Source organism: Sus scrofa, chromosome 13 (assembly GCF_054392235.1).
Source record: "Sus scrofa isolate SSC_HxYL_T2T_F1_AM1 chromosome 13, Sscrofa_HxYL_maternal_Yorkshire_Landrace_v2.0, whole genome shotgun sequence".
Classification (NCBI taxonomy): domain Eukaryota; kingdom Metazoa; phylum Chordata; class Mammalia; order Artiodactyla; family Suidae; genus Sus; species Sus scrofa.
In genome coordinates, this window is record NC_139395.1 from 212,258,940 (window position 1) to 212,285,081 (window position 26,142).

A 26,142-nucleotide genomic window follows, 5' to 3' on the forward strand; every position below is an offset into this window, starting at 1 on the left:
ACTGTGGAGGGGCGGGGCGCGAGCGGCGCGAGGGGACAGGGCCGCACGGGTCCCAGGTCCGGGGGTGGCCTGTGCACCCAAGTTTCCCTTGCGCCGCGCTTCCTGATGTGGCCGAAGACGTGATTGGAAGGGCCGGCGGCCGCCCGCGGACGATGCTCGGGTTTCTGGGTGCGACGACCCTGATGCTGGTCGCTGGGGCTCCGTGGGTGTTGCCCGCAGGTGAGAATTAGGGGTCCCGGCGCAGGTGGGGGGCAGGGCGCGAGGCTGGATAGCGGCGGCATGGGAAACCTCGGCCAGGGGAAGTGGGTGGGAGAGACAGACATCCCCTCTGGGAGGCCTCTAGTTTCAGGGCTCACATTTCGACAAAGAAGTGACGTCAGAGATCTTTCCACACCGCTCCTTTGGGGGCGTCCTCCTTGCCATCACTTCTGCCCTGTGCCTGCTCCTTGGATTCCCACCCCCGCAGGGTTGAGTGTGCCTGATCCTTGGGGTGAAGTCTCTTTCTTTCCGAAAAATCCGGTAGCTCGACTGGACCGTTAAATAATAATAAAGGCTTTAGCCATGAGCTATGCTGCCGATCTTGAAACGCGTTTCCTCCACTTAGTAAATAGTTAATTGGTCCTACGTGGGAGGATTTCTCTGCCCTCAGGGTTCGTACAGTCTAATAAAAAAAGAATAATAAAAGAAAAAGTACACAGCCAAAATGCAAAGGCTGGGAGTCACCAGGCTCGTTTGCTGTCTTTCTTGGCTTAGCTGGGTTGGGTGGGGGAATGCAGCTGTGATAAGGTTGACTTTGTAGGAGGAGGAGGACCCACACACAAACAGGGCCTGGCAAACGAAAGCAGGAGTCCAGGGGTTGGTGAGGCCACCTGGAGGACTTGAAAATACTTAACTGCTTAGAAAACCAGACCCTGATTTTCTGGGGTACATGGTATCCGATCTTGTCCTAAAAAATAAAACGGGCAGTTATTTTACCATCACAATGAGTTTCTTCCAGAATAAGCAGAGGAATGGCAGTTTGGGACAAGCAAGCTATAGCAAAAATCATACGCAATTCCAACAACCAAAAAAAAGAAGAATGTTACTTTACAGAGAAAAAGGAGGAAGTCCAGTGGGGTTGTTTTGAGCAAAGTTCATTGGATGAAAGCAAGGGTTGAGGAGAGTTTGGCGTTTCCCGTTGGCGGGGCTTGTTAGGGAGAGGACAGTTCCTCCTGCCGAGGGATGTAATTGACATTGATTGACGTTATGGCTGGTTGCTGTAGTTGATGGTGAGGGCAAGTGCCTGAAGACTCCCAGGTTCTGGCCTTCTGACTTCATTTTAAATGAGGTTACCTGGAGTTCCCTTGTGGCTCAGCAGTTGTGAACGCAGCTAGTATCCAAGAGGATGCGGGTGTGATCCCTAGCCTTGTCCAGTGGGTTAAGGATCCGGCATTGCCATGAGCTGTGGTGTGGGTTGCAGATGTGGCTCGGATCTGGCATTGCTGTGGCTCTGGTATAGGCCAGCAGCTGCAGCACCAGTTCGACCCCTAGCCTGGGAACTTCCATATGCCGCAGGTGTGGCCCTCAAATAACAGTAAATAAATAAATAAATAAATAAGGTTTCCTTTATTCTCTTTCATAAACTCTTCCACAAATACAGCATATAGTATAGTATATGGGTACTAGGGTCTTGGTATAACCCCTGGTAATTTCTTCAGAGTCTTTTGTTCATGAAGATTTTGCATGGAACTCACGTTTGCCTTTGTATTAAAAAGAATTTCCCAGAGTTCCTGTCATGGCTCAGCGGAAACGAGTCAGACTAGCACCCAGGAGGAGGACACAGGTTCGATCCCTGACCTTGCTCAGGGGCTTGGAGATCTGGCATGGTCGTGAGCTGTGACATAGGCTGGCAGCTACAGCTCTGATTCGACCCTTGGCCTGGGAACCTCCATATGTGCAAGTGCGGCCCTAAAAAGACAAACGACAAAAAAAAAAAAAAAAAAAAGAATTTCCCCAGAATTTTCCTGTAAAATTTACATTCCAGGAGGACATTCATTAAGATCATAGTTTTAATCCAGATTAGAGGAGAGCAGAAATAAACTTCATACGCAACTGCCATTCATGGCCCTCTTCACTATGTGCCAGCCGCTATTCTCAGTGCTTTAAAGATATGACCTCGTTCAGCTTTCGGAACAAAGCTAGTCACTATTATCCTCGTTTTACAGATGAGCAGACTGAAGCCATACAGCTAGCCCGTGATGTAGGGGGAAATCCAACCCTGAGACTCTGGCCTCAAAGCCCTGGAGCCTAAGGCTAGACTTTTTTCTAAAGGTCGCATGATTTGATTATCCACCTATATGTTAAGGGCTCAGTTATCTTTGAATTAACTAATCGACTTTTTTTTTTTTTTTTTTTGGTCTTTTTTGCCATTTCTTGGGCCGCTCCCGTGGCATATGGAGGTTCCCAGGCTAGGGGTCCAATCGGAGCTGTAGCCACTGGCCTACACCACAGCCACAGCAACGCGGGATCCTTAACCCACTGAGCAAGGCCAGGGATCGAACCCGCAACCTCATGGTTCCTAGTCAGATTTGTTAATCACTGAGCCACGACGGGAAATCCTAATCGACTTTTTTCTCAAAGGAAAAGTAATGTTCAAAACTAAATGAAATGTTAACCCTACCTTGAGATCATAATGTTACTTTGTTTTTCAAAGCCATCAAAATATTCATACTTTTAAACTTAGTACATTCAGTTCTGGGATCCTCATCTAAGAAAACTATCCAGAAGATGGGAGGAAACTTATATTCGTATGAATATATGTGTTGGGATTTATGTCAGGCTTAAAAACATAGTAAATCATTTTTGGTCATCAATATGCCTGTGAAAGGTTAGAAGCAACCAATTGTCTGCATAGAAGTATTGGATGAAGTTTCCATTCATATAGTTTACATGCTCAAAGAGGGACATAAACTGTCATCACATTCCCGTTGTGGAGCAGCAGACAAATCTGACTAGGATCCATGAGGATGCAGCTTCAATCCCTGGCCTCGTTCAGTGGGTCAGCGATCCAGCATTGCCATGAGCTGTAGTATAGGTCGCAGCTGCAGCTTGGATTCCGAGTTGTTGTAGCTGTGGTGTAGGCTGGCAGCTGTAGCTCTGATTCGACCCCTAGCCTGGAAACTTCCATATGCCGCGAGTACGGCTCTAAAAAGCAAAAGCAAACAAACACACAGGAACTATTCACTATTCTCAAAGAGATATTGCTAATACAAGTGGAACAAACTCTGTGACACCTAAAATCCTCTTTACTGTTTCCAAAATCCCGCCCATTGATGAGTCAATTATTTGTCAGTCTCCCAAATGCTAAGATGCCTCTAACTCCTGGGTCTCCTTCCCTTCGTAGCAGGTGTTCGGCCCTGAGGAAATACCTAGCTCTACCCCAGGCATCGAATCTTCTCGTCTTATCTCAAGGCCCAGAATTGCTAGAATTAGATTCTGGGCTGGAGACTACAAATATCACCAGACCTTTTGTTAACCCCATACACTCCTTCACTGTCCTTTGGCTGCATAGAATCTCTAAAGTTCCAACAACCAGGATGAGAATTAAGGTTAGAGTGGAAAAGGGGAAGTAACTCTCTTCAGCAATCAGGTCTCAGAGACTATGAGTGTAAAATAGAAAATTGAGGATGGGGAGATTCTGTGAGTACTTCCCCATATTAAAACAAACAAAAAAAATCAGCAAATATTTTCCCAGATGTCTCTCCTTTTGACTCTTGAACCATACTATCTCTAACGGCAAAGCCAAGGCGGCAATCTCAGTTTTGAAAAGTTTCTATCCCGGAGTTCCCGTCGTGGCACAGTGGTTAACGAATCCGACTAGGAACCATGAGGTTGCGGGTTCGGTCCCTGCCCTTGCTCAGTGGGTTAAGGATCCGGCATTGCCGTGAGCTGTGGTGTAGGTTGCAGACGCGGCTCGGGTCCTGCGTTGCTGTGGCTCTGGCGTGGGCTGGTGGCTATGGCTCCAATTCGACCCCTAGCCTGGGAACCTCCACATGCCGCAGAGGCGGCCCAAGAAATAGCAAAAAGACAAAAAAATAATAATAATAATAAAATAAAATAAAAAATAAAAAGTTTCTATCCCTATGGTAGAAAGTCTACGAAGAGGTAACATGCTTGCCCTGTAACAGAAGTAAAGGCTAAAAATAATGTAGAGGAAAAAAATTTTAAAGCTGGGCTTTTAAAAACTGTCATTTATTGGCATTCCCATTGTGGCTTAGCAGTAACAAACCCGACTAGTATCCATGAGGTTGCGGTTTGATCCCTGGCCTCGCTCTGTGGTTTCAGGATCTGGCTCTGCCACGAGCAGCGGTGTAAGTCAGAGATGCAGCTTGGATCTGGCGTTGCTGTGGCTGTGGTGTAGACCGGCAGCCGTAGCTCTGATTTGATCCCCTAGCCTGGGAACTTGCATATGCCATGGGTGTGGCCCTAAAAGGAAAAAAAAAAAAAACGTAGTTTTTCATAGTGAAAGATCAGTCCTTTGTGATATTGAAGTTCCTTGCTGAGGACTCTGAAAAAGAGATTAAGTATGAAGTTCCTTGCCTTAAGGAACTTGCCGTCTGGCTGGAGATTTGCGTTTCACACAAAGAAGCAATTTATTTATTGATGGTCAATGAGGTCGTGCTGTATCAGCACAGGGACCTCTACCCCACATTCTGTGATAACCCATATGGGAAAAGAATCTGAAAAAAACGATGGACATGTGTATGTGTATAACTGACTTACTTTATTGGACCGCAGAAATAAACCCAATATTGTAAATTGACTGTACTTCAATAAAATTTTTTTTAAAAAACAACTTTTTAAAAGACATCTTCTTTCAGCAAGTTTGGAGAGCCTGCTAGATGTCAGGTACTTTGCTGAGCACATCTTCTGTAGTGTGAAAGCGAGTGGTCAGATTCATGACGCAGCCTGAAAGCAAGATCAGTGGGGGAGTTCCCGCTGTGGCTCAGCAGAAACGAACCCTGCTAGTGTCCGTGTGGATGTGGGGTCAGTCCTTGCCTTGCTCAGTGGGTTAAGGATCCGGCGTTGCTGAGAGCTGTGCTGTAGGTCGAAGATGCAGCTAGGATCTGGCATTGCTGTGGCTGTGACGTAGGCAGCAGCTATAGCTCTGACTCAACCCCTAGCCTGGGAGCTTCTATGTGCCGCACCTGGGGCCCTCCAAAAAAAAATTTTTTTTAATTTAAAAATCAACAGGAGCTGCAGAATTTGAGGAAGGTTTTCTATTAGGGGGCAAACTTGAGCTGAGTCTTAGAGGATTTGGGTGGTCAGAGAGGAGGAGAAACATGGGTTGGAGGAGCCAGAAAGAAAAATCAGAGAGGGCATCCAGCTGGTGGAAGATTTGTACTCCAGTGTGAGAAATAAAGAGATAAGTTAGGGATTCATAGATACAACCTACTGTACATAAAATAGATAAGCAACAAGGATCTACTGTGTAACACAGGGAACTATCGAATTTCATATAATAACCTATAAGGGAAAATAATCTGCAGAAAATATATTATCACTGAATCCAAGAAATAAAGTGGGTCTCTAGTTAGGAGTCCTTAACAATAAACAGAAGGGTTCAGACTTGATCCGTTCAACAGTCAAGGCCTTTTCAGTTTCCTGTAGGGCTTGGCCGATGTAATAAACTTTCACATCTCTTGCTGTCGTTCTGTGAATGTTTGGTTCCTGTGAATAGCCCTCAACTCTGATCAGCTCTGAAACCGCATCTGTTCAGTTCTCTATCAGGGTATATCCCCCTCTGAACATAGAACGTGAAACCAAACTGAGGCTCTCAAACAGTTGAAGCTTTATCCTTCATGTCAGTATCATGTCTAAGACGAAAGAAAGGTGGTTTCTCTACAGAGACTTTTTCACAGTGAAAAGCCAATGCTTCCCTTTTTATGATTTTTTTTTCTGCCTCTATTGAGGCATAATTGACCTGGAATGTTTGCTTTTTATAGATATTTTAAAACTCAACCTTTTTCCACCTCTCTCAAATGCAGAGATGGAAGTAATCAGCAACCTTCCACCTGCTGAGGGCAAGCACTCATTTTCTTTAAATTTTTTTTATATGCTTAATGTGGTTATATTTAAATGAATTCACTCTTTAATCAGTAATGTGAGGGAGAGAATAACATTTTTAAAATATTGTGTATGTCAGAGTTCCCGTCGTGGCTCAGTGGTTTACAAATCTGACTAGGAACCATGAGGTTGAACGTTCGATCCCCGGCCTTGCTCAGTGGGTTAAGGGTCCGGCGTTGCCGTGAGCTGTGGTGTGGGTCGCAGATGTGGCTCAGATCTGGCGCTGCTGTGGCTCTGGTGTAGGCTGGTGGCTACCGCTCCGATTAGACCCCTAGCCTGGGAACCTCCATATGCCGTGGGAGCAGCTCAAGAAAAGGCAAAAAGACAAAAAAAAAAAAAAAAAAAAATTGTGTGTGTGTGTGTCACTGTTTTCTTTCTTATTGCCTTTACAGGGGGTGCAGATCTCAGATCTCCTGAAAATGTCGTGGTCTCTATCATTGATGACAACTTCATCCTGAAATGGAAGAGCAGTAGTGAATCCGTCAGCAATGTGACTTTTTCAGCAGATTATCAAATGTACGTTACTCTGCTTACTGATTTGCTAAATCATTTGTAGACTTTTAACACCATGATGGGTTTTTTTTCAGATTTGGGAGACATCTGGTTTTTCCTTTTTTTTTTTTTTTTTTTTTTTTAAGAAGATGTGTGGCTACTTTGCATGACGTGATAACTTCGTTTCTACAAACAGAGGTGTAGCCAGCTTCAGCTTTGGGTCCTGAAGCAAGAGAGTTGAGAGATGCGGAGGAGAGCAGAGGGCTTTTCCGGTCCACAGCCACACCAGCTCTGTCCTGAGTGGTCCAGGTGCTTTAAATATAAGTTAGGGTCTGACCTAGAGCATTAACTTGAGGATATGGGAGAGCGAGCGCCCCTGAAGCCCTATCCACAGTCTCGGACCAGGCCCCCAGGGCTCCTGTGCTCAGGCTTTCCTGTTATCTCCATCGGGCGCAGCGTTTTAACGTTAGATACACGTTATGAACAGCAGTATGTTGGACCCTCCATGTCTACAGACTCCAGGTTTTTGGAGTTTCCACCTCCTCCCTAGTGCTGACTTTCTACTTAAAGATTGCCAGGAGGATAAGCAGACGGGGAGTTTCAGAAGAAAGGATCGCAGAAGGAAAGAGAGTTCAGGAAGTGGAGCGCTTTACTTTTGGCCTCAGGGTCCTGTCTGCTACCCATGATCCCGGTCCCAGAAAGAACAGGCAGGGCATCGGGCAGTGAAGACATGGAGCAGGACCTGGGAGTTCCCGTCGTGGCGCAGCGGAAACGAATCCAGCTAGGAACCATGAGGTTTTGAAGTTCGATCCCTGACCTCGCTCAGTGGGTTAAAGATCCAGCGTTGCCATGAGTGGTGGTGTGGGTCGCAGACGAGGCTCAGATCCCGAGTGGCTGTGGCTCTGGTGTAGGCCAGCTGCTACAACTCTGATTAGACCCCTAGCCTGGGAACCTCCACATGCCTCTGGTGCGGTCCTAGAAAACACAAAAAAAGATTTTTTTAGTCCAGAGTTCCCGTCATGGCTCAGTGGTTAATGAACCTGACTAGTATCCATGAGGATGCAGGTTCCATCCCTAGCCTTGATCAGTGGGTTAAGGATCCAGCGTTGCTGTGAGCTATGGTGTAGGTCACAGAGGTAGCTCGGATCCCAAGTTGCTGTGGCTGTGGTGTAGGCCGGCACCTGCAGCTCCCATTAGACTCCTAGCCTGGGAACCTCCATATGCCTCAGGTGTGGCCCTAAAAAAAAAGTCTTTTTAAGTCAAGAAAAAGTTAACTATATATCAGAATTATTCCATCGTATAGATAATAACTTGGTATGTGTGCATTGAAAGAGTAGGATGGTACATACAAAAATGCTGTCAGGACATTAACTCAAGTAGAGGAAATAGCTACTTCCACTATTGCATAAAGTTAATGTAAATAGGAGACAGGTTTGTCACTCTTTCATATTTATAATGTTCACTCATTCATTTGCTCTTTTATTTTGAAGAACAGGGATGGATAATTGGATAAAGTTGCCTGGATGTCAATATGTTACTAGCACTGAATGCAACTTTTCTTCCATCAAGCTTAAAAGCGTGTATGAAAAAATTAAATTGCGTATAAGAGCAGAAACAGGAAACAGCACTTCTCCGTGGTATGAGGTTGAGCCGTTTATACCATTTCAAGAAGGTAAGAAAAAGTTGCCAGCTGAATTATGCTAAATTCTTTATTAAATATTACCAGAACAGTTCACTTCCCAAGCTCATTCGTTTGCATGATATAAAAATCTCCCATCTTGGAGTTCCCATCGTGGCGCAGCAGAAACGAATCCAACTAGGAACCATGAGCCGCCATGGGAACTCCTCATCATTATTTTTTTTTTAATGAGGTAATGAATATTTTAAATTTTTATCAGTTTTTAAGTGAAGTCAGTCAGAAAGAGAAAGACAGATCCCATATGCTATCACTTATATCCGGAATCTAATATGAGGCACAAATGAACCTTTCCTCAAAAAAGAAAATCACGGACTTGGAGAACAGACTTGTGGTTGCCAAGGGGGAAGGGGAGGGGGTGGGATGGATTGGGAATTTGGGGTTAATAGATGCAAACTATTGCCTTTGGAATGGATAAGCAATGAGACCCTGCCGTCTAGCACAGGGAACTATATCTAGTCACTTCTGATGGAGCATGATAATGTGAGAAAAAGGAATGCTTATGTGTATGTGTGACTGGTCACCTCGCTGTACAGTGGAAAATTGACAGAACACTGTAAACCGGCTATAATGGGAAAAAATAAAAATCATTACATAAAAAAATAAAAATAAATTTTTATCCATCTTAGTTCCTGTCATGGCACAGTGGAAACAAATCCTCCTAGGAACCATGAGGTCGAGGGTTCGATCCCTGGCCTCACTCAGTGGGTCAAGGATCCGGCATTGCCGTGAGCTGTGGTGTAGGTCGCAGACGAGGCTCGGATCCTGCATTGCTGTGGCTCCGGCGTAGGCCAGCAGCTGTAGCTCCGATTAGACCCCTTGCCTGGGAACCTCCACATGCCCAGGGTGCGGCCCCAAAAAGCAAAAAAAAGAAAAAAGAAAAAAAAATTTGTATCACTCTTAATGTTCAATATGCTAAATATTCAAAGACGTAGCCCACGTAGACAGAAGCTCTTTAGGACCTGTGTCAGAACTCAAAGAATGATCTGTACCCCTTCTCTGGACTTTTCCTCCCCGCCACCCCCACTTCTCCCCCCTCCATTCGAGCTTCATTCCCCATCACTACCCTAAAACCCCTCTTGCCAAGGTCACCTTGACCTCCACAGTGCCTGGGAGAGTCCCAGTCCGCTTCTGGCTCAGTTCCTCTGGGACATCAGCGTGGTTGTCGCTCCCTCCTTCTTGGAAACCTTCCGGCTCTGATCTCCAGGGCCCTGCTCTTTCCTGGCTCTCCTCCTGCTCCTTCTTGGGTTTCTTCTCACCCCCCAGACCTTTAAGTGTTGGGCGGCCGCAGGGCTCGGTCGTTGAACCCCTTCCGGCTCCATGCCCTCTGCTGGACACTGTGCAGCGTTCAATGCCATCTGTGCTCTTGACTCCCGAAGCGATCTCGGCAGCTCCACTCCTTCCCTTCACCTTAGACTCCTATCACCAGCCCTGTATCAGCTTCTCCACGTAGCAATTTGAAAGTCATCTCACAATTAAAATGGCCATGGAGTCGTGGCTCAGTGGTTCACGAACCCAACTGGTATCCATGGAAACAGGGGTTCGATCCCTGGCCTCGATCAGTGTGTTAAGGATCTGGCGTTGCCGTGAGCTGTGGTGTAGGTCGCCGATGTGGCTCAGATCTGGTGTTGCTGTGGCTGTAGCATAGGCCTGTGGCTACAGCTCCCACTGGCCCCCTAGCCTGGGAACCTCCATATGCGTCGGGTGTGGCCCTAAAAAGACTACATAAATAAATAAAATGGCCAAACAGAGCTCTATTTGTTCGTGCCAAGAGCCCTGGCATCTCCTTTGATATCTCATCCTGCATCCAGTCCATCAACAAATCCTCAGAGTTCCCTGGTGGCCTAGCAGCTAAAGGATCTGGCTCGGGTCACCGCAGTGGTGCAGGTTCAACCCTGGGCCTGGGAATTCCTGCATGCCACAAGCAAGGCCAGAAACAAAAACAAATTCTGAAAGATAACTTTCAAAATAGATCCTGAGTCAGATCCCCTCTCACTTCCACCCCTGCGACCAGCCTTCGCCAGGCTGCTCTCACTGTCACTCAGCCTCCTGCCACAGCTTCCCTATTCCACCCATGGTACAGCGTGAGCGCCCCAAAGGGAGAGTCACATCTCTGCAGCCCTCCAGTGACTCAGCGCCCAGAGGTCTTCCTGTTACCTGGCTCCCAGCAACCTTGCTGATCTCATTTTCAAGCACTCAGCCATTTAAGCATCCCCTGTCGTCTCTTGAAAGATCAACTGCCTTACCTTGTTCAGGTCCAGCTCAGACCCCACAGGGAGCCTCTTCTCACCATCTTCTCCAAAAGTTTTTGCTGTCGTTCTCTGCCCCTTTATGTTCTTTTTTTTTTTTTTTTTTTTCTTAGCACATATGTGACATCATATGCATGTGTTTATTTGCAGGGTTTTTTTTGCCGCATCCCCCACTGAAACATGAGTTCCATGAGAGATTTTCATATGCCAGCCACATATTGCATGCCTAGAATTGTTTGCTCTGTGAAGGTTTGGGCTTGTATCTGTGAAGTTATGTAGTGAATGCTTTAATTTTTTACAGCACAAATTGGCCCTCCAGATGTACATTTAGAAGCCGAAGATAAAGCAATAATAATAAACCTCTCTCCTCCTGGCACAAAAAACAGTGTCATGTGGGCTATGGATAGTTCAAGTTTCGTGTATAGCTTAGTTATCTGGAAAAACTCTTCAAGTCTAGAAGTAAGTATTATTTTGACCTTTGTTTGCTGTGAGAGAAGAATTACATGAATTAATTCTAAAATTTGACTTTCCACCTTTTGAAAAAACAGACTTCTTTTTTTTTTCCCTTCATTGTAGGAAAGGACTAAAACTGTTTATGCCAGAGATAAAATTTACCAACTCTCACCAGAGACAACTTACTGTTTAAAAGTTAAAGCCGGACTCCGTTCGCCAAGAAAAGTCGGTGTCTACAGTCCAGTGTATTGTATAAATACCACAGGTAAGGAGGCAGTTTTGCTTTAGATTCAATAATGGTAGATACATAGTTTGGAAACCTATTCATTTGGGCATTTTTTTTTTCCCACGGGTGCTGAAGTTTGTGTGATGGTTTAATAGTAAAACAAAAGCCTTGCTGCAGCACTTATATAAGCAAAAAGTGTTATTTAGGATTTTTGCTTCAAGTGAATAGTCATGAAAATTCTGCGTAAAAGTTCAAATATTTCCTAGTGAGAAAAACTGTTTTTATTTGTTCAGCATCCAAGAAAAGGGGAGGTCGTTGCTAGAACAGTCAGTCCTCCAAAAAATGTGCGTTTATAGATGAAATGTTGAAATGTGAAAGCATCTGACGCATATGGTCAGTGACATCGTGCCAACAGGTCAGGTGAAGGTTAAGAGCTTGGATCTATTTTTTAATTATAAATTTCAATATGCTTTGTGTTTTTTGGGTTTTTTCGTTTTTGTTTTTTTGTCTTTTTGCCTTTTCTGCAGCTGCACCCTCGGCATATGGAGGTTCCCAGGCTAAGGGTCTAATCAGAGCTGTAGCCACAGGCCTACACCACAGCCGCAGCAACGTGGGATCCGAGCCGCATCTGCAACCTACACCACAGCTCATGGCAACACCAACACCGGATCCTTAACCCACTGAGCGAGGCCAGGGATCAAACCCGTAACCTCATGGTTCCTAGTCGGATTCATTAACCACTGAGCCATGACGGGAACTCCTGTTTTTAAAATCAAACAAGACAGAATGATTTAAAGATTTCCCCTCCTGCCTCCTTCCTCCCATTTACCAGAGATAAGCATTGCCAACAAGTATGAACACCCTTTCTAACTAACTTCAGGGCTTAGATAAGCATATGCACAGACTTACAGATTGGGAGCAGTTGTTTTTTAAATTCAATATAGGATCCGGAGTTCCCATTGTGGCTCAGCAGTAACAAACCCAACTAGTATCCATGAGGACATGGGTTCCATACCTGGCCCCTCTCAGTGGGTTAAGGATCTGGCATTGCTATGCTGTGGTGTAGGCTGGCAGCTGTAGCTCCGATTGGACCCCTAGCTTGGGAACCTTCATATGCCTCAGGTTTGGCCCTTAGAATAGAATAGAATAGAATAGAATAGAATAGAATAGAATAGAATAGAATAGACTGGATCATCCTGCTGAATATATTTTATTTTATTTTTTTTTAATAATTTTTTTTATTTTCCAACTGTACAGCAAGGGGGTCAGGTTATCCTTACATGTATACATTACAATTACATTTTTCCCCCACCCTTTCTTCTGTTGCAACATGAGTATCTAGACAAAGTTCTCAATGCTATTTTGAATATATTTTAAACTTGCTTATTTACCCTATATGTTGAGGCTCTCTTTTTAATGTCAGCACACATAGACTGGCCACATCCTTTTAAATGGCTGCATGGTGTTACTTTGTGCAAATATGCACCGTAACTTATTCACCTATTACCACAAAAGGGTAAGATGCAAGCCTTTTATCTTTCTGCCCGTGCTGTCAAGGATGCTTACCGTATATTATCTCCCTAAAGTACATATGTGTGCTTTTTTGTGTATTCTTTTTCTTCTAGTGAAACATCACCTGCCTTCACCAGAAAATCTAGAAATTAATGCTGAAAACCGGGTCTATGTTCTTAAATGGAATTACACCTATGAAAATGTGACTTTTCAAGCTCAGTGGCTCCAGTAAGTTCTGGTCCATACATGTCCTGTTGTGGTTTATTTTGCTCAGTTTTTTATGCTTGTCACTCTGCTTCCACCACCGGCAGCTCCTTGCACTCGTGCAGCTTAATGGAAATGGGGTGTTTTAATTCTGGTCCCAGCTCTGCCGGTCGCTGCCTGGGACGTAGAGCTAATCACTTCTCTTCTTTGGGCCTCGGTTTCTTCCTTTGTTGTGAAATGGGTGTATTGAGTGTTCTTACTGGCTTTTGTTTGGGGAGGGGGGTTGATTCTTAACTGCATGTGTCACTTCCTCAGTCTGGAAAACTTGACACGTTTTTTCCTTCAGAACTCACTTCCTTCCACTTGTCCTTGAAATGAGCTCCGCCCAGTCATTCTGCCGGGTTCAGTTCAGGTTAGCCTTCCCATTGTCTTGACTGCCTCCGCGGCTTTGGCAGATTTTTTTAGTGATGACTTACGCTCGCAGAAGCTTAAGAACGTTGGAGAGATGCGTGTTGGAGTCGAGAGCCGTCCAACAGGAGTGAGGTCTTAGCACCGCGCCAGCGGACGGGACTGCATGTAGTTCCGATTGATTGGAAGGTTGTAGGGGATAAACAGGGGGAGGAGATGAGGAAGATCAAGGGGAAAGGGAAGTGGATTATGGGGAGAAAGGGATGGGAAAGAAAGGGGTTCGGAGGGCAGAGGAATAGAGGGACCAAAGGCAGGTACAGGTAAGGCCGGAGGGGAAGAGCGAGAGGAAAGAGACTCAGAAGAAACAGGAAAAACAAGGGAGACAGGATACTGGTTTTGCTGTGGTTGATTTCCTTCCACTCTCTGCTGTTAGTTTTGAAGCAGTTAACAGTGTATAATAGATGCACACCTGCCCTTGCAAATGTGTGTGTGTGTGTGTGTGTGTTCAGACTGATCAGGAAACAGTGCAGCAGGCTTATGTATTCCTCACTTTCAGAAGTATGTTGAGGAGTTCCCATCATGGCTCAGTGGTTAACAAATCCAACTAGGAACCATGAGGTTGCGGGTTCGATCCCTGGCCTCGATCACTGGGTTAAGGATCTGGTGTTGCCATGAGGTGTGGTGTAGGTCAAAGACACAGCTCGGATCTGTTGCCATGAGGTGTGGTGTAGGTCAAAGACACAGCTCGGATCTGGCATTGCTGTGGCTCTGGTGTTTAGGCCAGCAGCTATGGCTCTGATTCGACCCCTAGCCTGGGAACCTCCATATGCTATGGGAGCAGCCCTGTAAGGACAAAAAACAAAAGACCAAAAAAAAAAAAGCATGTTGAATAATAGGGCTATGCACTCTGAGGGCTGGTTTCCAAGTTTCCTCTGGGTTCTTAGCGTGCTGTCCAAAGCTCTGAAGGACACAGCAGAATAAAATACATGGTTAGAGAAATCCTAAGTGATTAGCTAATTTTTCACAGTAAAATAGGGTTTAGGACTGGGGCATGATACACAAATTCTAAGGCTCAAAACTGCAAAGATGGATGGGGCTGGAAAGACCGCAGAAACCATTTGGAAGGAGATGCGATGTGAATGAGACCGCGATTATTGAATCATATTTTTAAATGACAGGAGGGGGCATCCTAGGCGGGGGCTGCACACATGGGAAAGCTCGGGATAGGAGGAGACAAGGAGGTATTCAGTTTCCATTACTCTGTAACAAACCACCACAAATTTGACAGCTTTAAAAACACCACTCATTGGAGTTCCCGTTGTGGCGCAGTGGCAACGAATCCGACTAGGAACCACGAGGTTGCGGGTTTGATTCCTGGTCTTAAGGATTCGACATTGCTGTGGCTGTGTGTAGGCTGGCAGCTATAGCTCAAATTTGACCCCTAGCCTGGGAGCCTCCATGTGCCACAGGTGCGGCCCTTAAAAAAAAAAAAAGGATCATTTATTAACTCTCAGTGACTTGGGGTCTGGAGTCCAGACATGGCTGAGCTGGGCCCTCACTCAGGGCTACAGTCAGGGTGTCGGCTAGGGCTGCTGCCTCAAGTGAGGGGGTCTGCTGCTGTCTCCCAAGCTCGTGGTGGTTGGCAGAATCCACTTCTCACAGCTGTAGAGCTCGTGGTGGCCTTTTCTTGGAGGCCCTCGGGAGAGAGAGTCTCTGACCTCTAAATCCTCTCTTAAAGGCTCATCTGATCAGGCCAGGCCCACCCAAGCCAGTCTCTCTCTTTTTTTTTTTTTTTTTTTTTTCCTTTGGTGTTTTTTAGGGCTGCACCTGCAGCATGTGGAAGTTCCCAGGCTAGGGGTCAAATTGGAGCTGTAGCTACTGGCCTACACCACAGCCACAGCAGTGCAGGATCCGAGCCAAGTCTGACCTACACCACAGCTCACAGCAACGCCAGATCCTTAACCCACTGAGCCAGGCCAGGGATCGAACCCACAACCTCATGGTTCCTAGTTGGATTCATTAACCACTGAGCCATGATGGGAACTGCCGGGCTCTCATTTGATTAACTCAAAGTCAGCTGGTGTGGGAGCCTTATTTCATTTGTAAAATCCCTTCACCTTTGCTGAATAATGTATACATTATTGCTGAATAATGTAACCTAACCGGGAGTTGGTGGTGCATGAGCCCTAACCAGGTCTGTGTAGGGCTCATGCACCAGGCGGTGGGAATCCTGGGGCCATGGTGGAATTCTTCTTCTTCTTCTTTTTTTTTTTTTTTTTTTTTTTTGATAGGCAAGAAATAGATTTATTAGGATAGGACGCTTGTGAGAGATACAAGTGGGCAGGCAAGGAGGCTCTGCCCCATCTTGGCATTCCATACAAATGGGGAGCTCTCCTTCGAGAGTAGCCCAGAACACTTGGACTCGGGGAGCAATGAGAGAACGTTGAATAAGCAGGACAGCCTAAGATCAGGCTTAGCCTCAGACCTTCCTATAGGCATTTGTGTACCAGTGGGAATTTTGTGTTGAGGGATGGGTAACATGAGGCCAGTATCTGAGGACAGTGACGGTGGCCACATTAGCTGTGGTCTAGCGGACCAAGGAGGCACTAAAGACAAAGGGACCAGTTAGGAGGCTGTTGAAGTTCCAGACTCGAACAGAGATGCCTTGAGCTGTTGGTTTCCAAGCAGCTTACCTAACCTCTCCAGGCTCAGCCGTATCCCGTTTAGACCTGCTCGTGTGACTCTGTGTCACACTGGCGTCTGTATCTCTATTACAGCACGCTCCCACGGGCGGGCCGGTACCCCTTTAACAGGCGGCTTCCCAGAAGGCAAAAGCCTCACCTGTAGTGTCTTGTCAGTTTCCATGGTAGAAATACTCCCACCGTGGCCTCTGTGATGCTCCCAGCCCACGTCACCGGACACGGAGCTGGGAAGATGCACAGTAAGCATCATCACGTGGCCTTCCTGCCAAGTAGACGCAGCCGACGGAACTAGCCTCGAGCGGAGATCATAAAACGTGGGGAAATAATTAGGACAAGATGAGTTGGAGTATTTATCACTTTTCCTTTTGATACACTTTCTTTATTTGGAAGTTCATGTAACTTCATTTGTAATAATGGCTGTTTAAGACTCAGCCGACAGCATTCCAGAAAATGTACCATTGTTTTGGTGCATGGGTACCAGCCGGCTCTAACACCGGCTCCGTTAGCACGCCCTGGAGCAAGATCTTCGGTTTTCGTTCGTGGACATGTCTCTTCCACCGTATTGTGAGTTTCCTGAGGGCGAGGACTATTTACCCCTGTGACCTGCTCCTCCCACAGAGTGTCTGGCATATTATAGGTACTCAGTGAATATTTACTGACTTAGTGTGTTTGGAATAAAAAAAAAAAAAAAAATTCACTTTTTTTTTTGTCTTCAAAGTGCCTTTTTAAAAAAGATTCCTGAGGACCATTCAGACAAGTGGAAACAAATACCAAACTGTGAAAATGTCAAAACGACCCATTGTGTCTTTCCTCAAAATGTTTTCACGAAAGGAATTTTCTTCATCCGTGTCCAAGCATCTAATGGAAATAGCACATCTCTTTGGTCCGAAGAGAAGAGATTTAATACTGAAATGCAAAGTAAGCTGATAGTTTTCATCTTTCCATGGTAATCATGGTAATTCTCCAATTTGCTGTAAATTCTTTTTTTTTAAAAACAAAAAGGTGGTCTAATTTGAACTTTGTGTCTTTACACATTTCTCCTAGCTATCCTGTTTCCTCCCGTCATCAACATGAAACCCATAAATGATGCTTCACTGCGTGTCGGTATCGGTGCTCCGAAAGAATCTGAGGACAAGTCTGTGAACCAGCTTTACCCACTAATTTATGAAGTTATTTTTAGAGAAAACACTTCAGATACTGAGGTATCATAAAGACTGTGTGGTATACGTTTGTAATTCAGAGTTACAACTGTGATTTGGGTAAACACAGCTCAAAGTTAAGATTTTAGGGAAATTTTTAAACTTGAAGGCTATGTGAGGAGTTCCCGTTGTGGCTCAGCGGGTTAAGAACCCCACATCGTGTCCGTGAGGACACGGGTCTGATCCCTGTCCTTGTTCCGTGGCTTAAGGATGCAGCGTTGCCATGAGCTATGGTGTAGGTTGCAGACACGGCTCGGAGCTGGCGTTGCTGTGGCTGTGTAACCTTCGGCAAAGTGCTTGCCCTCTGAGGCTGTTTGAATACTCATTGCATATCAGGTACTATGCTAAGTATTTTATATGAATGGTCCCAATCATTCTTTAAAACAACCCTGCCGGTTTGATCTGTTAAATTGCTCTTCTGCAAATTCGTAGAATGGAGTGTTCCTTTCTGCTTCACGGATGCCAGGCTGTAGACAGTGGACCGTGACGTGCACCTGTGTGGCTTGTTTCTGTGCTTCTCCCATTTGCCGAGAGGAAAGGAAGCACCAGGTCTCTGGTCCAGGGCAGAGGAGAGACTGTGGAGCAGACCTGAACTTGACCCACAGTCTCAGCGAGGGCTCCCCAGCCCACTGGGACACTCACCAGGGAGAAAAATAAATATGTTGTGAGCCGCAGGCTGTTTTGTTACACAACATTTCCCAACATTATTTTGTTGTAATGTTTTCTTACACAACGTTATTGTGGCAATAGCTGACTAATACAAACAAGAAGTCATAGTTGTCCTTATTGTACAGACCTGGAAATAGGGCCCAGAGGAATTAAATACCTCGCATAAAGCCTCTTAGCTCTAAATGATATTTTGATTCAGGCAGTTTGAGGCCAGAACCCCTGCTCTTAATTATTCTGCCACTAAGCAGAGGGAATACAATGGCAATCAAACCAAATCAGGGGTTCCCATTGTGGCTCAGGAGAAACGAATCCGATGAGGAGTCATGAGGTTGCAGGTTCGACCCCTGGCTTCGCTCAGTGTGTTAAGAATCTGGCATTGCCATGAGCTGTGATGTAGTTGGCAGATGCAGCTTGGATCCTCTGATGCTGTGGCTGTGGCATAGGCCGGTGGCTGCAGCTCTGATTTGACCCCTAGCCTGGGAACTTCCATATGCAGTGGGTGTGGCCTTAAAATGAAGAAGAAAAAAGAACACACACAAATGAGCGTGTTACTGATAAACAAGCTGTCTTAGGAAAATGCTGTATTCTTTTTTTTTACAGTAGCTTTTTTTTTTCTACCATCTTCATGGTATGGGGGGTGTTCCTGGGCTGGGAATCAAACCCTCACCACAGCAGTGACCCAGGCTACTAGAGTGACAAGGCCGGATCCTTGCACCACAAGGGATCGCCAGCATTTTTAACTTTTTTTTTTAGTCTTTTTACTATTTCTTTGGGCCGCTCCCGCGGCATATGGAGGTTCCCAGGCTAGGGGTCGAATCGAAGCTGTAGCCACTGCCCTACGTCAGAGCCACAGCAATGCGGGATCCAAGCCGCGTCTGCGACCTACACCACAGCTCACGGCAACGCCGGATCGTTAACCCACTGAGCAAGGGCAGGGACCGAACCCGCAACCTCATGGTTCCTAGTTGGATTTGTTAACCACTGCGCCACGATGGGAACTCCCAGCATTTTTAACTTTTGAGTTTGGTTATCGAGTTGTCCAAAAAAATTTCTATGTCTTAAACATATAGCAACTAAGCATTTAGGAGAGGCCAATCTCAGATTGACTATTTAAAGAATTCAGAAAATTGGGAATTCCCCGTCATGGTACAGTGGAAACAAATCCAACCAGGAACCATGAGGTTGTAGGTTCGATCCCTGGCCTCGCTCAGTGGGTTGAGGATCGGCGTGGCTGGGGCTGTGGTGTAGGCCGGCAGCTGCAGCTCCACTGAGACCCTTAGCCTGGGAACCTCCATGTGTTACGGGTGCACCCCTTCAAAAAAAAAAAAAAAAGAGAATTCAGAAAATAAATACTCGCTATATGATTTCACAGGGTACTAAACGTTCTCAATGACTTATTTTTTTATAGAGAGACGTTCTAGAGAAGAGAACGGATTTTACTTTCTCTAACTTGAAACCACTGACTGTGTATTGTGTCAAAGCCAGAGCACTCATCGAGAATGACAGGTGGAATAGAAGCAGTGTTTTTAGTGACACTGTGTGCGAGAAAACCAAACCAGGTCAGAGCCTCTTGTCGTATCTTTTCTTTTTTCGTGTAATGAAACAATAAAATTGTGAAATACTTCCTTTTTACCATAAAAACAGAATATCTTCTCTGTGAGCTGTGTGTCAAAAGTGGACCTTTGCGCCAAGGCTGTCGATCGTTTTAGAAAATATTTTCGATACCTTCGTTCAGTGGTTCTTGCACGCTCTATATTTCACGCATATCCACATGATGGTCTTTCATTAAAATAGTTAATGATGGAGGTCCCGTCGTGGCCCAGTGGTTAACGAATCCGACTGGGAACCGTGAGGTTGCAGGTTCGATCCCTGGTCTCACTCAGTGGGTTGAGGATCCGGTGTTGCCATGAGCTGTGGCGTAGGTTGCAGACGAGGCTCGGATCCCGAGTTGCTGTGGCCCTGGTGTAGGCCTACAGCTACAACTCCAATTGGACCCCTAGCCTGGGAACCTCTATATGCCACGGGAGCAGCCCTTGAAAAGGCAAAAAGACACACACAAAAAGCTAATGATAATGATAATTTTCATATAATCCCTAATGTAATCGTCATGTGGAAATCCCTTAATTAGTCCAGTTGTGGGTTTTGGTGTGTGAGAAGGGTTTAGACCTGCTCTGTATGTGACGGTGCCTCGTGTTGACTTGGAAACGCTCAGTCTCAGAGTGTTGGAAGCTGTGCTGGCTGGGTGTGACCGAGGCACTGGTGGACACTTTGCATGGGCGGAGCTCCCCATCAGTATCAAATCCTTCGGGGAGGGTGTCTTATTTCACTTCCCAGGCCACTCTTTAAATGCCAGTGCTATTGCTCACCGCTTTTGTATGTTCAGTGCTTCCAGCAGTGTTTCTAAGGGCAGTATTTTATGTCTCTTTCCTTTCGCATGGCTATATTTCGTTCACAAAAACTGTCAGCCTTCTTCAGGGATGTGTGTGTCAGAACTTATACTGAGGGAGCTCCCTTCATGGCTCAGTGGTTAACGAACCTGACCTGGATGCATGAGGATGCAGGTTCGATCCCTGGCCTCGCTCAGTGGGTTTGAGGATCTGGCATTGCCGTGAGCTGTGGTGTAGGTCACAGACACAGCTCGGATCCTGTATTGCTGTGGCTGTGGCTGTGGTGTAGGCTGGCAGCTACAGCTCCGATTTGACCCCTAGCCTGGAAACTTCTGTATGCCACAGATGCAGCCCTAAAAAGCAAAAAAAAAAAAAAAAAAAAAAAAAAAAAGCACCTATATTGATGCTAAACACCGTTTGTTTGTTTTTAGGAAGCACTTCCCAAGCCTGGCTTATAGCTGGAATTCTCTCGGCGATACTTTTGTTCCCTGCTGTTTTTTATGGTGTGAAAGTCGTCTCGCGATGTATCAATTATGTGTTCTTCCCATCAAGTAAACCTCCTTCCACTATAGATGAGGTTCGTTACTTTGCTTTATCAATAGCCAGCTGGGTTTTTCTGAAAATGACTGGGGAATACCTGTGATTTCAACAGAGTGTAAATTGTTTTCTTGATACTCAGAAAATAATGCAGACTGATTCGGAGGTTTTTCCGTCAGCAAGCTGACTTTAGAAACAGCCATCTAGGAGTTCCCGTCATGGCACAGCAGACATGAATCCAACTAGGAACCTTGAGGTTGCGGGTTTGATCCCTGGCCTTGCTCAGTGGGTTAAGGATCTGGCGTCGCCGTGAGCTGTGGTGTAGGTTGCAGACGCGGCTCGGATCCTGTATTGCTGTGGCTGTGGCTGTGGTGTAGGCGGGGCAGCTGCAGCTCTGATTAGACCCCTAGCCTGGGAACCTCCATATGCTGAGGGTGCACCTCTAAAAAGCAAAAAAGAAAAAAAAAGGAAAAAAAAAGATAAAACAGCCATCTAGAAGAATATAACATGGAATGGTAAGGTGGATCCCTCGTCTCCAATTTTTCTGGCAGTTTGGCGCCTGTGGCATTTGTCTTACCACGGAAGTCTGTGTTCACAAAAAGTTTAAAACAGTATCGTCAGTGCAGAAACTGTATGCTGTGGCTGACATCACAGAAAATGAAACAACAAAACCTGAGTTTCCTCTCACAGCACCTCAGTGTTTGCGTGGCACTCTGAGAGGGTGGCATAGTTCAGAAAAGCACTAAGTGATGAGGGCTGGGGCACAGACCCCACCCTGTGAGGTGTGTTCACCTGGGGCGGCTACCACGCTACCTGCGGCAGGTCAGGTGCCCCCGGGCTTTGGAGGTAGAGACAGAAGGTGAATCGTCAATGGCCTGCAGTGTACTTGCACTGACTGGCTCTATGAACTCCAGCAGGTCTCTTAAGAATATTTGAGCAAGTGCCCTTAGGCTGTAACACAGGGTCAGCAGTGCCTTCCCACAGAGCAGCGAGGAGCGAAGGAGAGAGACCAGAAAGGCCTAGAACCAGACGAATGCTCTGTAACTATGAACTGTCTCACTCTTTAATCTCTGAGTTTTTTTAGTATCATTTCTATATATTCTTCTATTCAGAGTTATTATTGAAAGCCCACGAGGGAGTTCCCGTTGTGGCGCAGTGGAAATAAATCTAACTAGGATCCATGAGGATGCGGATTCGATCCCTGGCCTTGCTCAGTGGGTCGGGGATCTGGCGTTGCCATGAGCTGTGGCGTAGGCGCCAGATGCGGCTCAGATCCCGAGTTGCTATGGCTGGGGTGTAGGTCAGCAGTTGTAGCTCTGATTCAGCCATAGCCTGGAAACTTCCACATACCACAGGTGCGGTCCTAAAAAGAAAAACACAAAAACTTGAAACTGACAGGTTACAACAGCTCATTAGTCTTCATGGGACAGGGAAGCATTCATTTCTATCCTGTGCTGCTTCTGGATATTTACGGACTGGATTAAAAATGTTTCCTGTTTCAAAATAAAACATCCCCAACCCCAGCGAACCTCCAGGAAACCCCTTGCCCTTCCTCACCCAGCATTTCCATCCCCCGCCCCTGAGAGCACAGTGGACCTCCCTGAGGGCCCCTTTACCTGGTTACTAAAAACAGTACTGAGATGTACGTGACCTCGCTAATGATGCTTTTATTCTAAATGTTATAGTTCAGTCAGTATGCTCTTAGCTCACTTTTTAATATGCAAGCCAAAAGATAGGTTTTCTAGATAAAGGACTTAAACTAAAGCTTGGAGTTCCCATTATGGCTCAACAGGTTCACAACCCGACATAGTGTCCATGAGGACACCGGTTCAACCCCTGGCCTTGCTCAGTGGGTTAAGAATCCAGCATTGCCTCAGGCTGTGGCATAGGTCACAGATGCAGCTCAGATCCAGTGTTTTGGTGGCTGTGGCCTGGGCTATTGCTGTGGCTCAGATTCAACCCCTAGCTGCAAGATGGAGTCATGCTAAATACATCAGAATTCAGATTTTTTTTTTAAAAAGAATCCAAAGTTTATTCAAACTGGAAAATTACGTTTTGTTACTTTCAATAATCTACTTCTGTTCTTTCCCTTTTAAATTAGTATTTCGCTGAACAGCCACTCAAGAATCTGCTTCTCTCCACCTCTGAAGAACAAACCGAAATATGTTTCATCGTTGAAAATACAAACACTATTACTACAATAGAAGAGACTGATCAAATTGATGACAATCACAGCAGATGCAGTTCTCAAACGAATCGGGATTCAGGAGTCTATTCGAATGAAGATGAAAACAGTGGAAGCAAAATAGGAGAAGAAATTCTGCGACAGGCAGCCGTGTGACCAGAACGCTTTAAAATCTTGGGAAGTCTATGGAACTTAAAAGCAGGAGCCTGAGCTCCTTGCTTCTCTCAGTAACTCTTAAGAACGTATTTGCTTGTGGCGGAACAAAAAAGCACCTTCAGATCATCGGTCCTCAAAATACAGGCAAGCACTTAACTCTTTAAAAGGAATCTGGAAAAGAGTTTGCTGTATTCTTTTCTGTATGGAAAGTCTTGGCCAACCTGTCATTGGACTGGCCTTGGATGAGAGGCATTAAATCCCGAAGATGCCCTCCATCTTCCTGATGTCACCGCGGGTACCCTGGCACCTCTGGCTGAAGGCTGTGTTTGTGTCAGCCGGCCGATAGCCTTGCGGTGCTGCTGCTGATGCCACGTGTGTCATTGGTCCCTTCTCCGTCCCAGCATCACAGTGCATTATTCCTCCAGAGACACCCAGAACACTCAGTCTTTTTCTTGAACACTGAAGTGAGCCCTTTGGAAATGTCTTTAGAAAGGTCTGAATCCCAGCATCACATGGTTTTCTAAAAAGTAGCTCACTCTGGAAAACAGCCGCAGGTGCCAGAAACATGGTCCTTAACGATTTTTTTCAGGGAAATTCTATCCATTTATCCCAATTACATCAGTTTCTCCATCACAGTGACCTATCCCTTCTACGATTTAGGATGAAAACCCCGTAATCTTTTCAGTACCCATACATTGAGACTTCGTGGTTGAGGGAGTTCCCATCGTAGATCCGGGGAAAGGAATCTGACCAGCATCCGTGAGGACGCAGGTCTGATCCCTGGCCTCTCTCTCTCAGTGGGTTAAGGATCCATTGTTGCCATGAGCTGTGGTCGAAGACACGGCTTGAATCTGGTGTTACTGTGGCTGTGGTGTAGACCGGCAGCTGCAGCGCCGATTCGACCCCTAGCCTGGGAACCTCCATATGCCGTGAGTGAGGCCCTAAAAAGACAAAAAAAAAAAAGAAAAAGACTTCGTGATTGAGAACATTAGAACAATCACTTCTGATGAGAATGCATAATCACTGAAATGATAGAGAAATGGGAACCTAAGAACCAAAGATCCTGTTACCTTTTAAGACACAGGAGTGTGTAACATCCATCAGAGCAGAAGCAAGAACCTTGGGACCAGAAATGCTACTGGCAGACTGAGTAGAGTAATGCAGCAGGAAGGATGTGAGTTGAGCGAAAAATACTAATGTGAATAATCAGCTTTCGATGGTTAACGTACTGTCGGGGCTGGTTTGCTTTTACGGCTTGTCTGTACTGTTTCTAACACCAGGCCAGCTTCTCGGCTGTCTGGAAGTACTCAGCATCCCTTCTCCTCAGCCAGCACGCACTCAAGAAAATGCACATTATTCACTGCCAAGGTGTACGGAGGAACGCAACTGGGAAGAAAACCTAATTTTTAAAATTATATAAGGCCTTCCAAAGGCATCTAGAGCTCACTGTAAGTGACTTGATTCTTGGGATTTCCATGGAGAGCCTACGGAGGAAAGAAGTCGGAATTCCAATGAGGGAAAACTCGGGCATTAAAAGGAAAAGAGGCCACTGAGGTCCCTGGGTCCCTGGATGTGGGAGCCGTGTCTTCAGGGTTTAAGATCCTCTGTGGTTCTCAGTGAACAGGCGTCTGAGCAGCAGCGAACAAAAACCCCTCATTTTTGCCTTGTCTTCTAGACCTACAGATGCAGCCCTCTTCCAGTCTGCATCAGGGTTCACATGTAGCTTATGCAGGATGTGCTCGCCTGCAAGGTGGTAAGTGTCGTTTCTGAAAAATAGTTCACTTGGAAATACCATATGCTTGGGAGCAGCCCTCAGTGCCTCAGAACTGCAAAACTGACAGTTCTTGTAGAGGCTTGATGTAATCGAAGCATTTACGTTAAAACATCTGTATCATCATAGCCGGAAGTAACGGCTGCATTAATGTGTGACATAGATGAGTAGCTACGTGATTAGTGACAACATACATACGTACATACTTAGACCTACCTGTGCACACGCATGATGCGGGGCCGTGTCCCAGGTGGACCTCCCTAAAGCACGCATTCGTGGGATTCTAATGAGAAAGGTATAAACGCTGCTCCAGAACTCTGAACTTCAAAGTCTAAGCAGAAATTTGCAACCCATAAACACGTCGTTTCCAAAGAATAATGTAAAGTTTGTATCTTTTCCCTTCCCTGTGACCTTCCCTGTTCCAAAGTATAATGTAAAGTTTGTATCTTTTCCCTTCCCCATGACCTTCAAGGCAGCCTCAGACGGCTCTCAAGGATTCGGGGAGCGTACACTTTTTCTTTCTCCCCTCCTCCCCGCACCCCTGTCATGTTTGTAGGTGTTTGTCTGGTGTCTGCCTGCCACCCGCCCCCCTCCCGGGAGATCGGAAGCTCTGGGAGAGCAGGGGTTCCGTTTTGTTCATTCCTGTCCCCCCAGCACCTTCCTCGGACCAAGGTAGAAAGTGGCCCAGGAAATAAATGTCACATGACTGAAATCTAAACTTTGAGCCAAGTTCAAAGTCAGTGTGTTTCTGACACTGCGTGTGTGTCCTGTTGGGATGTCGAGGCGACGCAACGGTGTTTGCAGTGTTTTTATGCAGTGAACTTTTGTATCTGGTTTCATTTGTGGTTTTTGGTCTTAACCCCCATTGCTGTGTTTTAAACCATTTATTACAACAGTTTTCTATAATAAACACGGAGGCCAAGAGGCTTGGATTTTGTGGTGGTGTGTGTTTGAACTGATTAACCTATGCATTGCATAGAGCGCCAGCTGATGCCTTCCCAAGGAATCCCTAACAGGGGGCTGGTCACCACACCGGGTGTGCCCGTGTCCGATATTGGTGTCCGAAAGGGGCCCCCACTGCTGTCACCGCCCCCACCAAGCTCCTGGGCAGGGAACCCACTGGCCTGCTCTTTGCTTTTTTCCAGCCTTGACTGAAGACTTGGTGGGAACCAACGATGGTGCTGCCGACTC

The 26,142-nt window shown here is 46.0% G+C and overlaps 1 protein-coding gene across 7 annotated transcripts; it reads left to right on the forward strand.

Annotated features, from left to right (window-relative positions):
• Positions 1–6: 6 nt before the first annotated feature.
• Positions 7–25,887, forward strand: IFNAR1 (interferon alpha and beta receptor subunit 1). 7 transcript variants are annotated; one of them, NM_213772.2, is given in 12 exon segments: positions 10–219; positions 6,498–6,621; positions 8,088–8,269; positions 10,844–11,001; positions 11,119–11,260; positions 12,847–12,961; positions 16,766–16,965; positions 17,092–17,249; positions 19,324–19,474; positions 20,734–20,879; positions 22,941–25,330; positions 25,385–25,887. In NM_213772.2, coding segments are annotated over 11 exon segments (1,683 nt in total). In that variant the 5' UTR covers positions 10–152; the 3' UTR covers positions 23,181–25,330; positions 25,385–25,887.
• Positions 25,888–26,142: the final 255 nt, after the last annotated feature.

Bases quoted from the DNA above. Each gene is read 5' to 3' on its own strand.
- IFNAR1 (XM_084986972.1), top strand. From the start codon at position 153: ATGCTCGGGTTTCTGGGTGCGACGACCCTGATGCTGGTCGCTGGGGCT. The intron at 8,270-10,843 runs GTAAGAAAAAGT...AATTTTTTACAG, and splicing joins GTTTATACCATTTCAAGAAG to CACAAATTGGCCCTCCAGAT. The intron at 11,002-11,118 runs GTAAGTATTATT...CCTTCATTGTAG, and splicing joins AAAACTCTTCAAGTCTAGAA to GAAAGGACTAAAACTGTTTA.